The 17,347-nt window shown below is 42.4% G+C and overlaps 1 protein-coding gene across 1 annotated transcript in view; it reads right to left on the reverse strand.

Annotated features, from left to right (window-relative positions):
* Positions 1-1,706: 1,706 nt before the first annotated feature.
* Positions 1,707-17,347, reverse strand: part of LOC110521506 (unconventional myosin-If) — a 26,713-nt gene continuing 11,072 nt past the window's right edge. Inside the window, exons 8-28 of the mRNA XM_036969166.2 lie at positions 17,057-17,191; positions 12,841-12,973; positions 12,462-12,658; positions 12,284-12,364; positions 12,078-12,164; positions 11,885-11,971; positions 9,110-9,277; positions 8,897-8,982; positions 7,587-7,668; positions 7,361-7,467; positions 6,993-7,091; positions 6,699-6,843; positions 6,412-6,526; positions 5,741-5,910; positions 5,458-5,603; positions 5,064-5,210; positions 4,794-4,942; positions 4,560-4,622; positions 4,171-4,369; positions 3,880-4,055; positions 1,707-2,345 (exon numbers count right to left, since the gene is read on the reverse strand). Of these exons, the coding sequence (XP_036825061.1) occupies positions 2,269-2,345; positions 3,880-4,055; positions 4,171-4,369; positions 4,560-4,622; positions 4,794-4,942; positions 5,064-5,210; positions 5,458-5,603; positions 5,741-5,910; positions 6,412-6,526; positions 6,699-6,843; positions 6,993-7,091; positions 7,361-7,467; positions 7,587-7,668; positions 8,897-8,982; positions 9,110-9,277; positions 11,885-11,971; positions 12,078-12,164; positions 12,284-12,364; positions 12,462-12,658; positions 12,841-12,973; positions 17,057-17,191 (2,649 nt within the window). The 3' untranslated portion in view covers positions 1,707-2,268. The remainder of the gene's footprint in view (positions 2,346-3,879; positions 4,056-4,170; positions 4,370-4,559; positions 4,623-4,793; positions 4,943-5,063; positions 5,211-5,457; positions 5,604-5,740; positions 5,911-6,411; positions 6,527-6,698; positions 6,844-6,992; positions 7,092-7,360; positions 7,468-7,586; positions 7,669-8,896; positions 8,983-9,109; positions 9,278-11,884; positions 11,972-12,077; positions 12,165-12,283; positions 12,365-12,461; positions 12,659-12,840; positions 12,974-17,056; positions 17,192-17,347) is intronic.

A 17,347-nucleotide genomic window follows, 5' to 3' on the forward strand; every position in this document is an offset into this window, starting at 1 on the left:
CTTATTCCCTACTCTTAAAAAAACACGCCATTACGTCAATATTGATGGACTGCATGTTGTATCCCACTTAATCCCCACATATTGCCATTCATTAAAAAAGTAATCTAGGCCAATGCTAGTTTGAAGCAAGATGAGGACCAAAGAGCCCAGACAATCATACAGTTGTATTTTCATGTTAAGAAGTCGGGTCAGTGATGTAAAGCTCCATGGAATGAGGTCATAGTTGAGATCAGCGCTACTGGTCTGTTTATGGATCATCAGAATAAACAGGGGATCATGCTCAGGATCAACACAGTATGGCTATTGTTCCTGTCTCCACAGGTACTAATGACAATATTCAGTTATTACGGATACCATTTATGTTTAAACCTCTACAGGATCGGTGGGTCCCCCACGGGAAGGTTGAGCTAACGTAGGCTAATGCAATTAGCATGAGGTTGTAAGTAACAATAACATTTCCCAGGACATAGACGTATCAGGTATTGGCAGAAAGCTTAAACTCTTGTTAATCTAACTGAACTGTCTAATTTACAGTAGCTATTACAGTGAAATAATACCATGCTATTGTTTGAGGAGAGTGCACAGTTATGAACTTGAAAAGTTATTAATAAACCATTTAGGCACATTTGGGCAGTCTTGATACAACATTTTGTACAGAAATACAATGGTTCATTGGATTAGCCTAAAACTTTGCACATACACTGCTGCCATCTAGTGGCAAAAATCTAAACTGCACCTGGGCTGGAATAATACATTATGGCACTTCTTGCATTTCAAAGATGATGGTACAGAAAAAATACAAAAAAACACAAATGTTTTTTTCTTTGTATTATCTTTTACCAGATCTAATGTGTTATATTCTCCTACATTAATTTCACATTTCCACAAACTTCAAAGTGTTTCCATTCAAATGCTATCAAGAATATGCATACCCTTGCATCAGGTCCCGAGCTACAGGCAGTTAGATTTGGGTATGGAATTTTAGACGAAAATTGAAAAAGAGGGACGGATCCTTTAGAGGTTTTTAACATGCAACGCATTACTATTTGTATGGCTGTATTCATGAAGTATCTAGTCTGCTCATAACAGAACATGTAGTTTTATTGTCAAGGCATGTATTTATAAAACATACTTGCTGCATGCTTCAGTAACTGCTCCAATGAATAGTATAAACCTGCAGCCACACATTGACCATTGTAAATGATTAGCATTTCAATTTTGAACACGTGAAGCTTCCAGTTGTATTCACGGCTCACCTGTTGGACCAGTGTTCCCAGCTGGAGAATAATCTGCTGCGCTGCACTCTCTTTTGTCCACCTGTCATTCACAACAACCTGTAGGAATCATTAGGCTTCCAATTCAAGGTGACACATCATTCATAGTCATAATGAAGACAGCATTCGTACAGGTTTACGAACACTTCGAACAAGGATGCATTCTAGGGTTCATCACACATCGCTAACATGATGTAAGAATGAGGTGGTCTTAAAGCATCAACTTAAATTTAGTTACACATGATGCCAATGATGATGCAAACAGTGTATCAATCAATTACGTTTATAGAAAACATGTCTTTATTGTGACCACTGTCACTGGGCACAAAATAGAAATTCTCTGTTAATTTGTTAATTTCAAGTTATTTTACAACAGTTATAAAAGAAGTCCATAAACTAGTTTTGTAATGAATCCAACAGAGCAGAAAGAAGTTTATAACACCAAAGACTCATGTATATTATCATACATCAGTCAACCTTTTATTTTCAGAGCATTTGCAAGAGTTTAAGACATGGAAATGGTGCAACAGTACCTCCTACTGGTTGCTTACAGGTAGTATTTACTTGAATAGAAAATATGGACTTTGGGGAGGATTTTACATCGACACTTGATGGCCCTACATTTGATATCACAAAAAAAAAATGTATGTGCATAAAATCATTGCATCTTCTTTTGCGTTAGCACCTCAAAGCTTTGCATCAAAGTCCTCTTTGTGAAACTGGAATAAGGCCCAGTTAAATCAGTTATGGCTGACAATATAACATAAATGAAAAATAAAAAAGGCACAGTCTTCTGTTTCAGATAGCTTTTCAACATGTTTCTTTCTCTGTACTGATATTGTTGTGCAGATAATACAAAGCACTGGTGTCAACATGACGATCCTGTTGAAACGCTTGTGAATCAGATATTACTGCTTGGCTCACATGCAATTCACCAATGCTTTACAGTGGATCGTTATGCCATACAACTTTTCGGGCACAGAACAGGCAGTCATCAGATTTTCTCCACATAGTTCCCAGGGAAGAGTCCCTCCTTGCCACGAAACCTGCCCCTCCACCAGCCTGATGCATCTGCAAGGGAAAGGTAACCTTTCAGTAATGGTGTTCTGGTTCCAAACATTACAGCAGTGGTGTACTAGTGCCAAGCATTACAGCAGTGGTGTACTAGTGCCACGCATTACAGCAGTGGTGTACTAGTGCCAAACATTACAGCAGTGGTGTACTAGTGCCAAGCATTACAGCAGTGGTGTACTAGTGCCAAGCATTACAGCAGTGGTGTACTAGTGCCAAGCATTACAGCAGGGGTGTACTAGTGCCAAGCATTGCAGCAGCGGTGTACTAGTGCCAAGCATTACAGCAGGGGTGTACTAGTGCCAAGCATTACAGCAGTGGTGTACTAGTGCCAAGCATTACAGCAGTGGTGTACTAGTGCCAAACATTACAGCAGTGGTGTACTAGTGCCAAACATTACAGCAGTGGTGTACTAGTGCCAAGCATTACAGCAGTGGTGTACTAGTGCCAAACATTACAGCAGTGGTGTACTAGTGCCAAGCATTACAGCAGTGGTGTACTAGTGGCAAACATTACAGCAGTGGTGTACTAGTGCCAAGCATTACAGCAGTGGTGTTCTAGTGCCAAGTATTACAGCAGTGGTGCACCTGTGCCAAGCATTACGGCAGTGGTGTACTAGTGCCAAGCATTACGGCAGTGGTGTACCTGTGCCAAGCATTACAGCAGTGGTGTACTAGTGCCAAGCATTACAGCAGTGGTGTACTAGTGCCAAACATTACAGCAGTGGTGTACTAGTGCCAAGCATTACAGCAGTGGTGTACTAGTGCCAAGCATTACAGCAGTGGTGTACTAGTGCCAAACATTACAGCAGTGGTGTACTAGTGCCAAACATTACAGCAGTGGTGTACTAGTGCCAAACATTACAGCAGTGGTGTACTAGTGGCAAACATTACAGCAGTGGTGTACTAGTGGCAAACATTACAGCAGTGGTGTATTAGTGGCAAACATTACAGCAGTGGTGTACTAGTGCCAAGCATTACAGCAGTGGTGTATTAGTGCCAAACATTACAGCAGTGGTGTACTAGTGGCAAACATTACAGCAGTGGTGTACTAGTGGCAAACATTACAGTAGGGGTGTACTAGTGCCAAACATTACAGCAGTGGTGTACTAGTGCCAAGCATTACAGCAGTGGTGTACTAGTGCCAAGCATTACAGCAGTGGTGTACTAGTGCCAAACATTACAGCAGTGGTGTACTAGTGCCAAGCATTACAGCAGTGGTGTACTAGTGCCAAGCATTACAGCAGTGGTGTATTAGTGCCAAACATTACAGCAGTGGTGTACTAGTGGCAAACATTACAGCAGTGGTGTACTAGTGGCAAACATTACAGCAGTGGTGTACTAGTGCCAAACATTACAGCAGTGGTGTACTAGTGCCAAGCATTACAGCAGTGGTGTACTAGTGCCAAGCGTAAAACACCCCAGTTGGTGCTCTAGTCTCCTCTTTCTTCCCCTTTCCTTTGTTCCGAATGGACACAGTTTATTTTTTCACAAATAAACAATTGAGTACTATTCTATTGCCTCCCAACGTGTACCTTCATTGAGCAGGTCGATGACATCATTGGCGTCGAAGCTGAGCTCATCAGTGTCCTGGCCAGCGTACTGGTACAACGCCCGGCAACGTGGGCCCATTGGGCGGGGCTGGGCCTTGGACCGGCTGGATGGGGCCGGGGGCGGCCGCTGGCTGCTGATACTCCTCCTCCTCTGCATTCTGAAGAGAGGTATAAAGGGATGAGATATGAGAGATTAGAGCTCAAGTTCTATCCTTTACTTTAGATAGTATATTTTTGTGAATGCCCAATGTATGCTCAGTTTATTCAGCTCACCCAGACACGCCCTGGTCAGGCACGTTGAGGAAGTCCAGGTTCCCCTGTTGAGTCTGAGTCTGAGCCGGGCCTCGTCTGCGATTCTGGGAGCCCAGTTTGGGGAGGACGGCGCTGGGGGGGCGGTTCTGTTTCTGGGCGGTATAGGTGTGCTGCTGGGGCAGTGGAGCACCTCTACCTCTGGGTGCACCATTCTGGGACCCTAGTCAAAGAAGAGGAACAGAGATACAAGGTAAACACAAGACAGACATACAGTACATCCATTCATACACTAATAATTCAACATAATTATCATGGTGATGGTACACAGTAGTAAGGATTGCAAGTCCATGTTCATGCAGTGATTGTTGCCGATGACGTAGGAACATGTCTGAACAGATTCATGAGTTTACCTCTACTGGGAGGCTGACTCCTGCCGCCTGCACGGATCTGTAGCGCTCCCTTCTTGGTGGGCTCTGACAAAATAAACATGTTGAGTTTTAAAGGATGACGTATTAGGAAAAATAATATATGTTATATATCAAGTCAGCCTGAGTATTCTATAGATATACACGTCCATCTGTATCTTCAGTATGTCTCTCTCTTTTCTCCTTCTGCATGTGCTTCTCTCTCTTCCTGTTACTCACTGGAGGTCTTGGGCAGGCCATCTCCCACCGTGATGGTGAGGGTCTTTCCAGTTGGTTTGATCTCTGCCAGGTCCCCCTGTCCCCTCTGGAACACCACAACACGGGTGCCCCCTCCTCCCCAGCCCTCCTTCTTCACCCGGAACTCCAGCCTACAGAGAGCCACAACAGCGGATGATTTTACTAGATGCTTTTATCCAAAGTTAATCCAATCCACTAAACCATGAAGTCATACAGCAAGGATTTCGCTATCCATTATGTGTGTAGTCCTACCTGTCATTAAAGGAGAGAGACAGCTTGTTCTTGGTCACCTCTTCATAGCGCTTACAGAGCAAGCTGAGGAACTCAGTCTTGAAGTTGGACTCTAGCAGACTATCATACTGAGTCTCATGCACGATGAAGAAATCATCCTGTCTCATACTACAGGGAGAGGGCGAAATATATAAATTTAGAGTTTTACGGGATTGGCATTGGTAGAAGAAGTGTCATACCCACACAGGCGGGTGATATAATTGCACAATGCAGAGTTTAAGATCCTGTGTTATCAGTTCCTGTTTTATCATTAACCACACTAACCACAAAAACTCCCATTGACACTGCCTGGAGATGACATCCCACTGCACTGTTACATGCTGATCTAACTTCAGCAGTGAGAAAAAAGCTTTACCTGAGAGAGATTGAGTGGATACTCTCAAACTCCAGCTTCCTTTTTAACACCTCCTTTATCTGTCCCTTCTCTGGCCCCTTCTTCACCTTCTCTCTGCCTATGAGGTAGATGCCTTTGGGAGACAGAATGAGGTCCCTCTTGATGGACTGGAGAGAGAGATAATGGAAGAGAGTGAGTGGGTATAAATGGAAGAAGTAAGAAGTCAACCCCATGCTGTGCTGTTAACTCCGGCGTTGGCTCGGTTTTCCTCACCACTCTGTGGTGGAGGAAGTGGTATGCTCACCTTGAACCTGCGGTCAAACTTGTTGACAGAGTCTGCGAAGTCGACTCGCTCTCTCTTGGCCAGGAACTGTCTGAGCTCAGGCCTCTGCTCCAGTCCCAGATAGTCTCCTACAAAGTTCCTGTTGATGCTGTTCCTCCTCCGCTCCTTAGAGTTATGCAGGATGTCTGAAGCTGGGGACAACATGGGAGAGAGAGTTCCTGGGAATGTTAAGACCCTCTGAGGGCATATTCATTGCTGTATATCCAAATTGATTTATGTATTATCATTTTTCTTTCTTGTTCCATCCCCACACTTCTCCAGGTGTCACACCCTGACCATAGAGAGCTGTTTATTTTCTATGTTGGTTAGGTCGGGGTGTGATTAAGGGTGGGTTATCTAGGGGAATTGTATATCTATGTTGGCCTGGTATGGTTCCCAATCAGAGGCAGCTGTTTATCGTTGTCTCTGATTGGGGATCATATTTAGGTAGCCATTTCCCCATTGTACTTTGTGGGATCTTGTCTATGTATAGTTGCCTGTGAGCATTATTATAGCTTCACGTTTCATTTGTTCGCTTTGTTGTTTTGTTCTTTGAAGTTTTCTATTCCAAAATAAAGGATGGAAACATACCACGCTGCATCTTGGTCTACTCCTTATGAGGAACGTGACACCAGGATCATTGACACACTCACCATCTTCCCTCATCTGTTCATATTTCCGCCTGGCGATGTACTTCCTCCAGGCCTTCTGGATGGTCCTGGCGAACGTGTCGAATTTCCTCTCCCGCATCTCCTCCAATAGGAAGAGCTAGAGGAGACGGAGGGAAGAGGGAATGCTTGGATCAAATAAACTATTTTGCAGTGTAATGCCGCACACCTTTTAATACAGTTCATGTATTCACCCTTAAACCCGGGAAGTCCCATTGAGATGAATGAAACAGCACTTTTCCCAGGGAGAACTACAGTATATGGGCCCCTACCGACTCTGGGGCCTTGACAAAGACCTTGGAGCGTCCCATCTGGTACTGGTCTGTGTCCATGTTGACAGAGCGGAGGAGATGCAGGACCCCCTGCTGCTCTCCCCCCCGCCAGCACGGCCACGTCTCTGCCGTCAGGATGGCGTACCTGTAGGCCAAACACAGTGAGTCAGGTACTGGGTAGAGCATACAGTAGACTCTCCATCCCCCCACACACACTGAGAGGACACCCAGCAGACACTGAACGACACCCAGCAGACACTGAAGGACACACACCTAAGAGTAAGTAAGACTCACCTCTGTAGGAACTTATTGAAGACTCTGCGGTAGGCGTAGCCGGCTCGACGTACACGGATGTTCTCCCGCAGCCCAAGGTACTCCACCTGGTGCTTCGCCCTAAACACACACACACACACACACACACACACACACACACACACACACACACACACACACACACACACACACACACACACACACACACACACACACACACACACACACACACACACACACACACACACACACACACACACACACAGGTTCAATATCACCTATGTTCGAATGTTCCAAACTAGAGAATTATAGCACCTGAATTCTTCTGAAATCCCTAAATAGTCTGCTATTGTATATGATGTCTGTTAGGGGGTGTTATAGGGACACACCGACTCTCTTCCCAGTCCTTGGGTCTCTTAGTCTCGTTGGGTTTGATACATCGGATATAGTGGGGGGTGCACTTCATCAACGTGTTCACCAGATCATTGGCTTGTTTCTGCAGAGAGAACATAAGGGATGGATGTACCACCACGTACTGATAAGCTGAAATCTTTGGGAGTGCTGATACACTCAGCCACTGAACCATAGTTCTGGTACAGTAGTGGGGACTGTTACCTTGATCTTACAGCTAGCAGTGGTGGGCCTGCTCTTCTTGTCTGTGTTGAGGTTTTCAGGGAAGAGGCTGCGGATGAAGGCACTGTGGGGACAAGATGGAGGATCATATTGAATTGCTTTTCACATTAAGTTAGGCTTGCAAGCATTTGAACTAGGTAGCCTATGAAAACAAAAACTAAAAGTGTACTGAATGGCAGAGTCATGAAAGAGAGGAGGATGGCATTGGGATTCAATTTTTGGTTTTTCACTTGCGTGAGCAAGCACGCACACACAGAAATCAGTACCATGGACAGCCACATGATATTTTGCAACATTGATTGGGACTACATTGTTTTTGTTATCTTTAAATTAGTTTTCAATGCATTTCATTTAACTCTGTGGTTCTAAATCAGTAGTTGTTTAGTAAACTGTTCAAAACATTAACTTGCTTGACAGTACTACAGGCAATATACAGTAACTGTCTGTTAATGCAATACTTGCTTTGTGGACTTCACCGGACAGATGTTGCTGTCCGGTTTTGTGATTAAACAAATGTATGTGCAGTTGAATTTATTCGGCCACTGTGTGACTGTTGTCTTTTTGTTGTTACGGCCTTATTGTATATCACGCTGGCGTATAAACGAATAGGTTATAGAGCAAACAACACAAATATGAAATATCTAGCTAGATAAAAACTAAAAGCTTCCAGCAAAGGTCAGCACCTTCAGTTCTGAGTTCCGACACCTGTCAGATGGTAGTGTAACATCTGAAGCTTGGAACGTCATCGTCAGGTGGTGTAGTTACTTTGTTACAAGCATCGCTACGTTGTGTCGAATCAGAAGTGCTTCGAAAACTGCATCGGAGTGCCGGAGCTCCGGTATCAATCGTCCCATCACTAGGGAGCAATAATAAATATTCTGTTGCACTCTTCAGTTGGCTCCTCTTTCCTATATTAAGAGGCTTGAAAAATTATTATTGTGATATAATGTTTATGTCATTGAGAAATTTGGCCATAGAATCAATGACCGAAAAAAGACGTATTTTCAATGTCTGTATAATATGTATTTTTGACGTCCGGAAAATACATATTTTCACCTTTCATTCAGCACCTAAAATGCACCTGATTTCAACATCAGGAAAATATTGTACGTATTTTCAACGTCCAGAAAATGTGTATTATCGACGTGAAGAAAATATGCATTTTCACCATTCGTTCAGCACATAAAATGAACCTGACATCCAAGTCTGGAAAAGAGGTCTGAAAGATGTCTTTCAACGTCATTTTGCTTACTGGGATGTGTCAGTTCAGGTAAAGATAGAGGAATACATACTGTTCGCTGCTCTGCATGAGTTCAATAAGGTCAGTAAAAAGCACATCCCGGTTTCTCTCACAGAAGCCGTTTATTTCGTAGGAGACCTGAGGTGACAGATAATACATTATGTGTAAGTCTTAAAATTCACACCTCACCCATATGTCTACCCACATGAAGTGTTTACTTAAATCAGTTTTGAGTTTAAAACTCTTGTCTTCTCCTGGTACTCACCTTGCCTGCATAGTGGTGGATGACGAAGCCCGAGTTCCAGCTGTTGAAGTGTTCGTGTGTGCCCACCGCCGCCGAGAGCTTCTGGAGCAGGGTGCCGTCTGCCCCCTCACCCTTGGCATGCATGGTGGCACACACATCATCCAGCACACTCATGATGCCTGGCGGGTTCTGGAGGGGAGGGATTGTTAGACATTTAGAGTGGTAGCCACTAATAGAATATACAGACACATCCAAATTGATTGGTACCATTGATAAAGTTTAGCAAAAAAGACTGTATAATATAAATAATACAAATACTGAGCTACAGTGAGCTCCAAAAGTATTGGGACAGTGACAATAGTGCTGTTGTTTGCCCATATTCCTACTCTACAAACTTTTTGGATGCATTTGCTGTTTGTTTTGGTTGTGTTTCAGATCCTGGGGTCACCAAGTCTCCAAATCTACAGTAGACGACACCTCCATGCCAATAGGCTAATTGGATTGAAACCGGGTGCTATGGTCAGATGAGACGAAAATGAGACTTTCAGATGAGACTTTGACACACACACCAGTGGTGTTTGGTCTTAATAGAAGGATGCATATGCAGAAAATAACCTCATACCTACTGTAAAATATGCTGGTGGATCTTTGACGTTATGGGGATCATGAACTCTACCAAGTACCAGGACATTTTAGCCAAAAACCTGGTTGCCTCTGCCAGGAACCTTAAACTTGACCTTCCAGCAAGACAATGCACCCAAGCAACATCAAAATCCACGAAGAAGTTGTTAATTGAACACAAAATCAACATTTCGCAATGGCCATCTCAGTCTATGGACTTGAACCCCATTGAAAACCTGTGGTTTATATTGAAAAGGGCAGTCCATAAGCACAGACCGAAAGATATCAAGGATCTGGAAATATTCTGTGTGGAGGAATGGTCTAAGATCCCCCCCCAATGTGATCTTCAATCTCATAAAATATTATAGGAAAAGGCTACATCCGCGTAAAGGGGAGGTTTGCACAAAGTATTGAAAACAAAAATGTTGACATCTATCTTTTTAAAAATGTTTGTATCACTTGTTAAACTAAATATTTTTATTTGAGCATTTATTAGTATAAAATCATTATTTACAGTACCAGACAAAAGTTTGGACACACCTACTCATTCAAGGGTTTTTCTTTATTTTTATTATGTTCTACATTGTAGAATAATAGTGAAGATATCAAAACTATGAAATAACACTTTTGGAATTATGTAGTAACCAAAAAAGTGTAAAACAAATACAAATATATTTTATATTTGAGATTCTTCAAAGTAGCTACTCTTTGCCTTGATGACAGCTTTGCACATTCTTGGCATTCTCTCAACCAGCTTCATGAAGTAGTCACCTGGAATGCATTTCAATTAACAGGTGTGCCTTGTAAAAATGTATTTCCTTCTTAATGCATTTGAGCCAATCAGTTGTGTTGTGACAAGGTAGGGGTGGTATACAGAAGATAGCCCTATTTGGTAAAAGACCAAGTCTATATTATGGCAAGAACAGCTCAAATAAGCAAAGAGAAACAACAGTCCATCATTACTTTAAGACATGAAGATCAGTCAATACGGAAAATTTCAAGAACTTTTAAAGTTTTTTCAACTGCAGTAGCAAAAACCATCAAGCGCTATGATGAAACTGGCTCTCATGAGGACCGCCACAGGAAAGGAAGACCCAGAGTTACCTACGCTGCAGAGGATAAGTTCATTAGAGTTAACTGCACCTCAGATTGCAGCCCAAATAAATGCTTCACAGTGTTCAAGTAACAGACATCTCAACATCAACTGTTCAGAGGAGACTGCGTGAATCAGGCCTTCATGGTCAAATTGTTACAAAGAAACCACTTCTAAAGGACAACAATAATAATAAGAGACTTGCTTGGGCAAAGAAACACAAGCGATGGACATTAGACGGGTGGAAATCTGTCCTTTGGTCTGATGAGTCCAAATTTGAGATTTTTGGTTCCAACCGCTGTGTCTTTGTGAGACGCGGAGTAGGTGAACGGATGATGATGGGTGGTTTCACATGTGTGGTTCCCACTGTGAAGCATGGAAGAGGTGGTGTGATGGTGTGGGGGTACTTTACTGGTGACACTATCTATGATTTATTTAGAATTCAAGGCACACTTAACCAGCATGGCTTCCACAGCATTCTGCAACGATATGCCATCCCATCTAGTTTGTGCTTAGTGGGACTATCATTTGTTTTTCAACAGGACAATGACCCACCACACCTCCAGGCTGTATAAGGGCTATTTGACCAAGAAGGAGAGTGATGCATCAGATGACCTGACCTCAACCCAATTGAGATGGTTTGGGATGAGTTGAACCGCAGAGTGAAAGAAAAGCAGCAAAAGAATGCTGAGCATATGTGGGAACTCCTTCAAGACTGTTGGAAAAGCATTCCAGGTGAATCTGGTTAAGAGAATGCCAAGAGTGTGCAAAACTGTCATCAAAGCAAAGGGTGGCAACTTTGAAGAATCTCAAATATAAAATATATTTTGATTTGTTTAACTTTTTTTTTTGATACTACATGATTCCGTGTGTGCTATTTCATAGTTTTGATGTCTTCTCTATTATTCTACAATGTAGAAAATAGGAAAAATAAAGAAAAACCCTTGAATGAGTAGGGTTGACCAAACTTTGACTGGTACTGTATTTGATAGTCTTTTTTGCTCATCTTTATTAAGGGTGCCAATAATTTTGGATGTGACTGTAGACACAGTTGAGGAGATATTGTATAATTCTGAGCTTACCAACTTATTCTCGATGAGGTCACAGACAACCTTGTTGTTGAAATACTCAATTGGTGTCCACTTGATGCCTTCCTGAACATACTCTTCCTGGGAGAAACACAGGGAGATAGACAATGCCAATATAACTATTAAACAACATCCAAGACACCTCTTAAAGAAATGAAAAGTGTTGATGTTTGAGAGTGGTTTGTACCTGTTCAGCCTTCAGTGTCAACTCAATAAATATCTGCTGTAGCTTCTCGTTGACAAAGTTGATGCAGAATTGCTCAAACCCATTCCTCTGTCAGAGGAACACATCCAGGTTAGAGACAATGTTACAGCATATTATCATCATACCTGTGTTTTGCCTCGTTATCCCATCAGAGATGTACATTTCTATTGATTTAATATTTGATTTACCTGGAATATCTCAAAGCCATATATGTCAAGAACGCCGATGCTGTATTCTTCATGAGGTTTCTGTATGGCTTTGTTTATGGCCTGGTAGGGGGATAATTAGTTAGTATGAAACGGACGTGTCGTTACTGTATTTATGTCTCTGTGTGTATCATTGCAGTTTATAGTAGATGTCCCTAACCTCCACCAGGTAGTCAAAGAGCCGTGTGTAAAGGGCCTTAGCCAGGGCGTCGCGGGTGTAGGTGGCTTGTTCCTGGTTAAGAGTCACATCGATGGATTCAGACTTTCCACCCCACTTCGAGTCCATCTTTCTGCTGGTCAGTTTGTCTTGCAGACGCGTTGGGTCAACGCCCAGCAGATAGGCAGGGAAGGCAAGCACTGGGAGGGAGAAAATACAAACAGAACATAACACAACACATGACAAATATATACATTTGTCTACATAATGGCAAATTGCTTGAGCTACTATCCCCAATGTCTCCAATGTTTTTTTCCATCTTCACTGGGGACATTTACAAATGTATTATGCATGTTTGCGCGTTCTCATGTCTCCCACTCACAGTCAGTGCTCTCCACCTTGCCATAGTTGCCTGCCTCTATGAAGCTGATGTTTCCAAGGTGCAGGATTCCTGCTATGATCTGCAGCGCCTGAGCCTGGTGGGCCACTGGGATCCCAATCACATGCATGGCTTCCTGTGGACAAAATACAACAGAGAGGCATTACTCCTGTTCCAGACAACACACAACAACATCTAGAATTGGGACTGAGGGAATATGATGGAAGAATACGCAGCAGAACAGTATATTTTGCAAATGATAAGCCTGTGTTACGAATATACACTATCGTTCAAAAGTTTGGGGTCACTTAGAAATGTCCTTGTTTTTTGTTTTTGTCCATTAAAATAACATCAAATTGATCAGAAATAGAGTGCAAATAACAATTGTAGCTGGAAACAGCTGATTTTTAAATGTATATTTTTTTATTTAACCAGGCAAGTCAGTTAAGAACAAATTCTTATTTTACAATGACAGCCTACCAGGGAACAGTGGTTTAACTGCCTTGTTCAGGGACAGGACAACAAATTTTTACCTTGTCAGCTCAGGGATTCGATCCAGCAACCAATGGTTGCTGGTCTAACGCTCGAACCACTAGGCTACCTGCCACCCCAATGTTTGTCTATGGAGATTGCATGGCTGTGTGCTCGATTTTATACACCTGTCAGCAACGGGTGTGGTAGCTCCGTTGCTGACAGGCGTATATCTACATAGGCATACAGAGGCCCATGATCAGCAAATCAAATCAAATCAAATGTATTTATAAAGCCTGTCTTACATCTGCTGTACAGAAACCCAGCTTTAAAACCCAAACAGCAAGCAATACAGGTGTAGAAGCACAGTGGCTAGGAAAAACTCCATAGAAAGGCCAGAACCTAGGAAGAAACCTAGAGAGGAACCAGGCTATGAGGGGTGGCCAGTCCTCTTCTGGCCGTGCCGGGTGGAGATTATAACAAATAACAAATTATGGCCAAGATGTTCAAATGTTCATAGATGGCCAGCAGGGTCAAATAATAATAATCACAGTGGTTGAAGAGCAACCATCACTCCTGTGTTCCAATGGCACTTTGTGTTAGCTAATCCACGTTTATAATTTTAAAAGGCAAATTGATCATTGGAAAACCCTTTTTCAATTATGTTTGCATAGCTGAAAGCTGTTGTTCTGATTAAAGAAGCAATAAAACTGGCCTTCTTTATACTAGTTGATTAGTCAAATCAAGTCAAATCAAATCAAAGTTTATTTGTCACGTGTGCCGAATACAACAATACCTTACAGTGAAATGCTTACTTACAGGCTCTAACCAATAGTGCAAAAAAGGTATTAGGTGAACAATAGGTAAGTATATAAATAAAAACAACAGTAAAAAGACAGTGAAAAACAGTTGCGAGGCTATAAAAGTAGTGAGGCTACATACAGACACCGGTTAGTCAGGCTGATTGAGGTAGAATGTACATGTAGATATGGTTAAAGTGACTATGCATATATGATGGACAGAGAGTAGCAGTAGCGTAAAATAGTTGTACATTTTTTATTTATTTTTTTATTTCACCTTTATTTAACCAGGTAGGCTAGTTGAGAACAAGTTCTCATTTACAACTGCGACCTGGCCAAGATAAAGCATAGCAGTGTGAACAGATAACAACACAGAGTTACACATGGAGTAAACAATAAACAAGTCAATAACACAGTAGAAAAAAAGAAAGAGTCTATATACATTGTGTGCAAAAGGCATGAGGAGGTAGGCGAATAATTACAATTTAGCAGAGTGATAAATTATCAGATGGTCATGTGCAGGTAGAGATACTGGTGTGCAAAAGAGCAGAAAAGTAAATAAATAAAAACAGTATGGGGATGAGGTAGGTAAAAATGGGTGGGCTATTTACCGATAGACTATGTACAGCTGCAGCGATCGGTTAGCTGCTCAGATAGCAGATGTTTAAAGTTGGTGAGGGCGATAAAAGTCTCCAACTTAAGCGATTTTTGCAATTTGTTCCAGTCACAGGCAGCAGAAAACTGGAAGGAAAGGGGGCCAAATGAGGTGTTGGCTTTAGGGATGATCAGTGAGATACACCTGCTGGAGCGTGTGCTACGGGTGGGTGTTGCCATTGTGACCAGTGAACTGAGATAAGGCGGAGCTTTACCTAGCATGGACTTGTAGATGACCTGGAGCCAGTGGATCTGGCGACGAATACGTAGCGAGGGCCAGCCGACTAGAGCATACAGGTCGCAGTGGTGGGTGGTATAAGATGCTTTAGTAACAAAACAGATGGCACTGTGATAAACTGCATCCAGTTTGCTGAGTAGAGTATTGGAAGCTATTTTGTAGATGACATCGCCGAAGTCGAGGATCGGTAGGATAGTCAGTTTTACTAGGGTAAGTTTGGCGGCGTGAGTGAAGGAGGCTTTGTTGCGAAATAGAAAGCCGATTCTAGATTTGATTTTAGATTGGAGATGTTTGATATGAGTATGGAAGGAGAGTTTGCAGTCTAGCCAGAGAAATGAAGGCTATTCCATGCGATAAATTGGCAAGAAACAACTGAAGATCTCGTACAACACTGTGTACTACTCCCTTCACAGAAAAGCGCAAACTGGCACTAACCAGAATAGAAAGAGGAGCGGGAGGCTGATAAGAGAATTACGTTCTCCAGGTACATCACCCAATTTAATTATATTACTCTGTCTGCAAACCAGAATTTGTAAGATCCTGGTTGATTGAAACAGACGGAGGCCCAGCTAAAATAGTCAAAAAGGTTTATTCACGGAACGTTCTGGAGTCAAGAATACAAAACAATTCATTTTATACTGACTTCTCACGCCCACACATTCACACAGCCATACGCACACACACACACACACACACACACACAAACAGGTGCACATACACACATTACCCACACACACATGCACTCAAACAGACGCACACACATGTCCTGCTACGCACACACAGTCTGTCTCACTACTCAACCGACAGAGATAGTGACCTTGTCCTTGAGACGTACTCCCTGTTCTCTCCCAAATCTCTAGTCAGGTCTGCACCAAGCTCAGACAGTCTGTGTTTAAAATACCATAAAGACATATTGTTTTACCCTAATTCTGACTAGGACTACACATTTATTGATTATGATTTTATACATTCTAATCAATTCCATACAATTATATGTTTCAGGGTGGAATATTCTAATCATTCAATTAACAGATAATTCTCACCTATCAGAGGCCCCGGTGCACAACTGAGCAAGAGGACAAGTACATTAGAGTGTCTAGTTTGAGAAACAGACAAATCCTCAACTGGCAGCTTCATTAAATAGTACCCGCAAAACACCAGTCTCAACATCAACAGTGAAGAGGCGACTCCGGGATGCTGGCCTTCTAGGCAGAGTTGCAAAGAAAAACCCATATCTCAGATTGGCCAATATAAATACAAGATTGAGATGGACAAAAGAACACAGACACTGGACAGAGGAAGATTGGAAAAAAGTGTTACGGACAGGTGAATCTAAGTTTGAGGTGTTCGGATCACAAAGAAGAACATTCGTGAGACGCAGTGCTTGACGCCATCTGTCAAGCATGGTGGAGGTGTGATGGTCTGGGGGTGCTTTGATGGTGGTAAAGTGGGAGATTTGTACAGGGTAAAAGGGATCTTGAAGAAGGAAGGCTATCACTCCATTTTGCATCGCCATGCCATACCCTGTGGATGGTGCTTAATTGGAGACAATTTCCTCCTACAACAGGACAAAGACCCAAAGCACAGCTCCAAACTATGCAATAACTATTTAGGGAAGAAGCAGTCAGCTGGTATTCGGTCTATAATGGAGTGGCCAGCACAGTCACCGGATCTCAACCCTATTGAGCTGTTGTGGGAGCAGCTTGACCTTGTGGGAGGTGCTTCAGGAAGCATGGGGTGAAATCTCTTCAGATTACCTCAACAAGTTGGCAACTAGTATGACAAAGGTCTGCAAGGCTGTAATTGCTGCAAATGGAGGATTCTTTGACGAAGCAAAGGTTGAAGGCCACAATTATTATTTAAATTAAAAATCATTATTTATAACTTTGTCAACGTCTTTACTATGTTTACTATGTATGTTTTCATGGAAAACAAGGACATTTTTAAGTGATCCCAAACTTTTGACCGGTAGTGTAAACCGGAAGTGTCATTTTGCTCCCAGTGCTTCTGTGAAAACAGTGTACTATATGTTTTAATCCCTGATGGAGTAAAGTACCATTGTCTCCTGAAAGTCCTTGCTGTCGTTGGTTCCGTCCACTTTGTATGTCCCTGACTGGTTCAGGTAGTTGTAGTAGTCTGGAGTCATGATGCCCAGGGCTTCTTTCTGCTGGGGGTTGGCTCCCTCTATTAGCTAAATACAACAGTTCAGGTAAATACAACTGAATGAACATTAATTACACATCAACAATTTACACCCAGTTATGAAATACCACAGAACCGTTAATGTGCTCAAGGGTGAGAAGGTCATTCACATTGTGCAACAGTTGTACGAAAGGCAAATAGGAGG

The sequence above is a fragment of the Oncorhynchus mykiss genome, chromosome 4 (assembly GCF_057628025.1).
Source record: "Oncorhynchus mykiss isolate SJ-2025 chromosome 4, ASM5762802v1, whole genome shotgun sequence".
Lineage (NCBI taxonomy): Eukaryota > Metazoa > Chordata > Actinopteri > Salmoniformes > Salmonidae > Oncorhynchus > Oncorhynchus mykiss.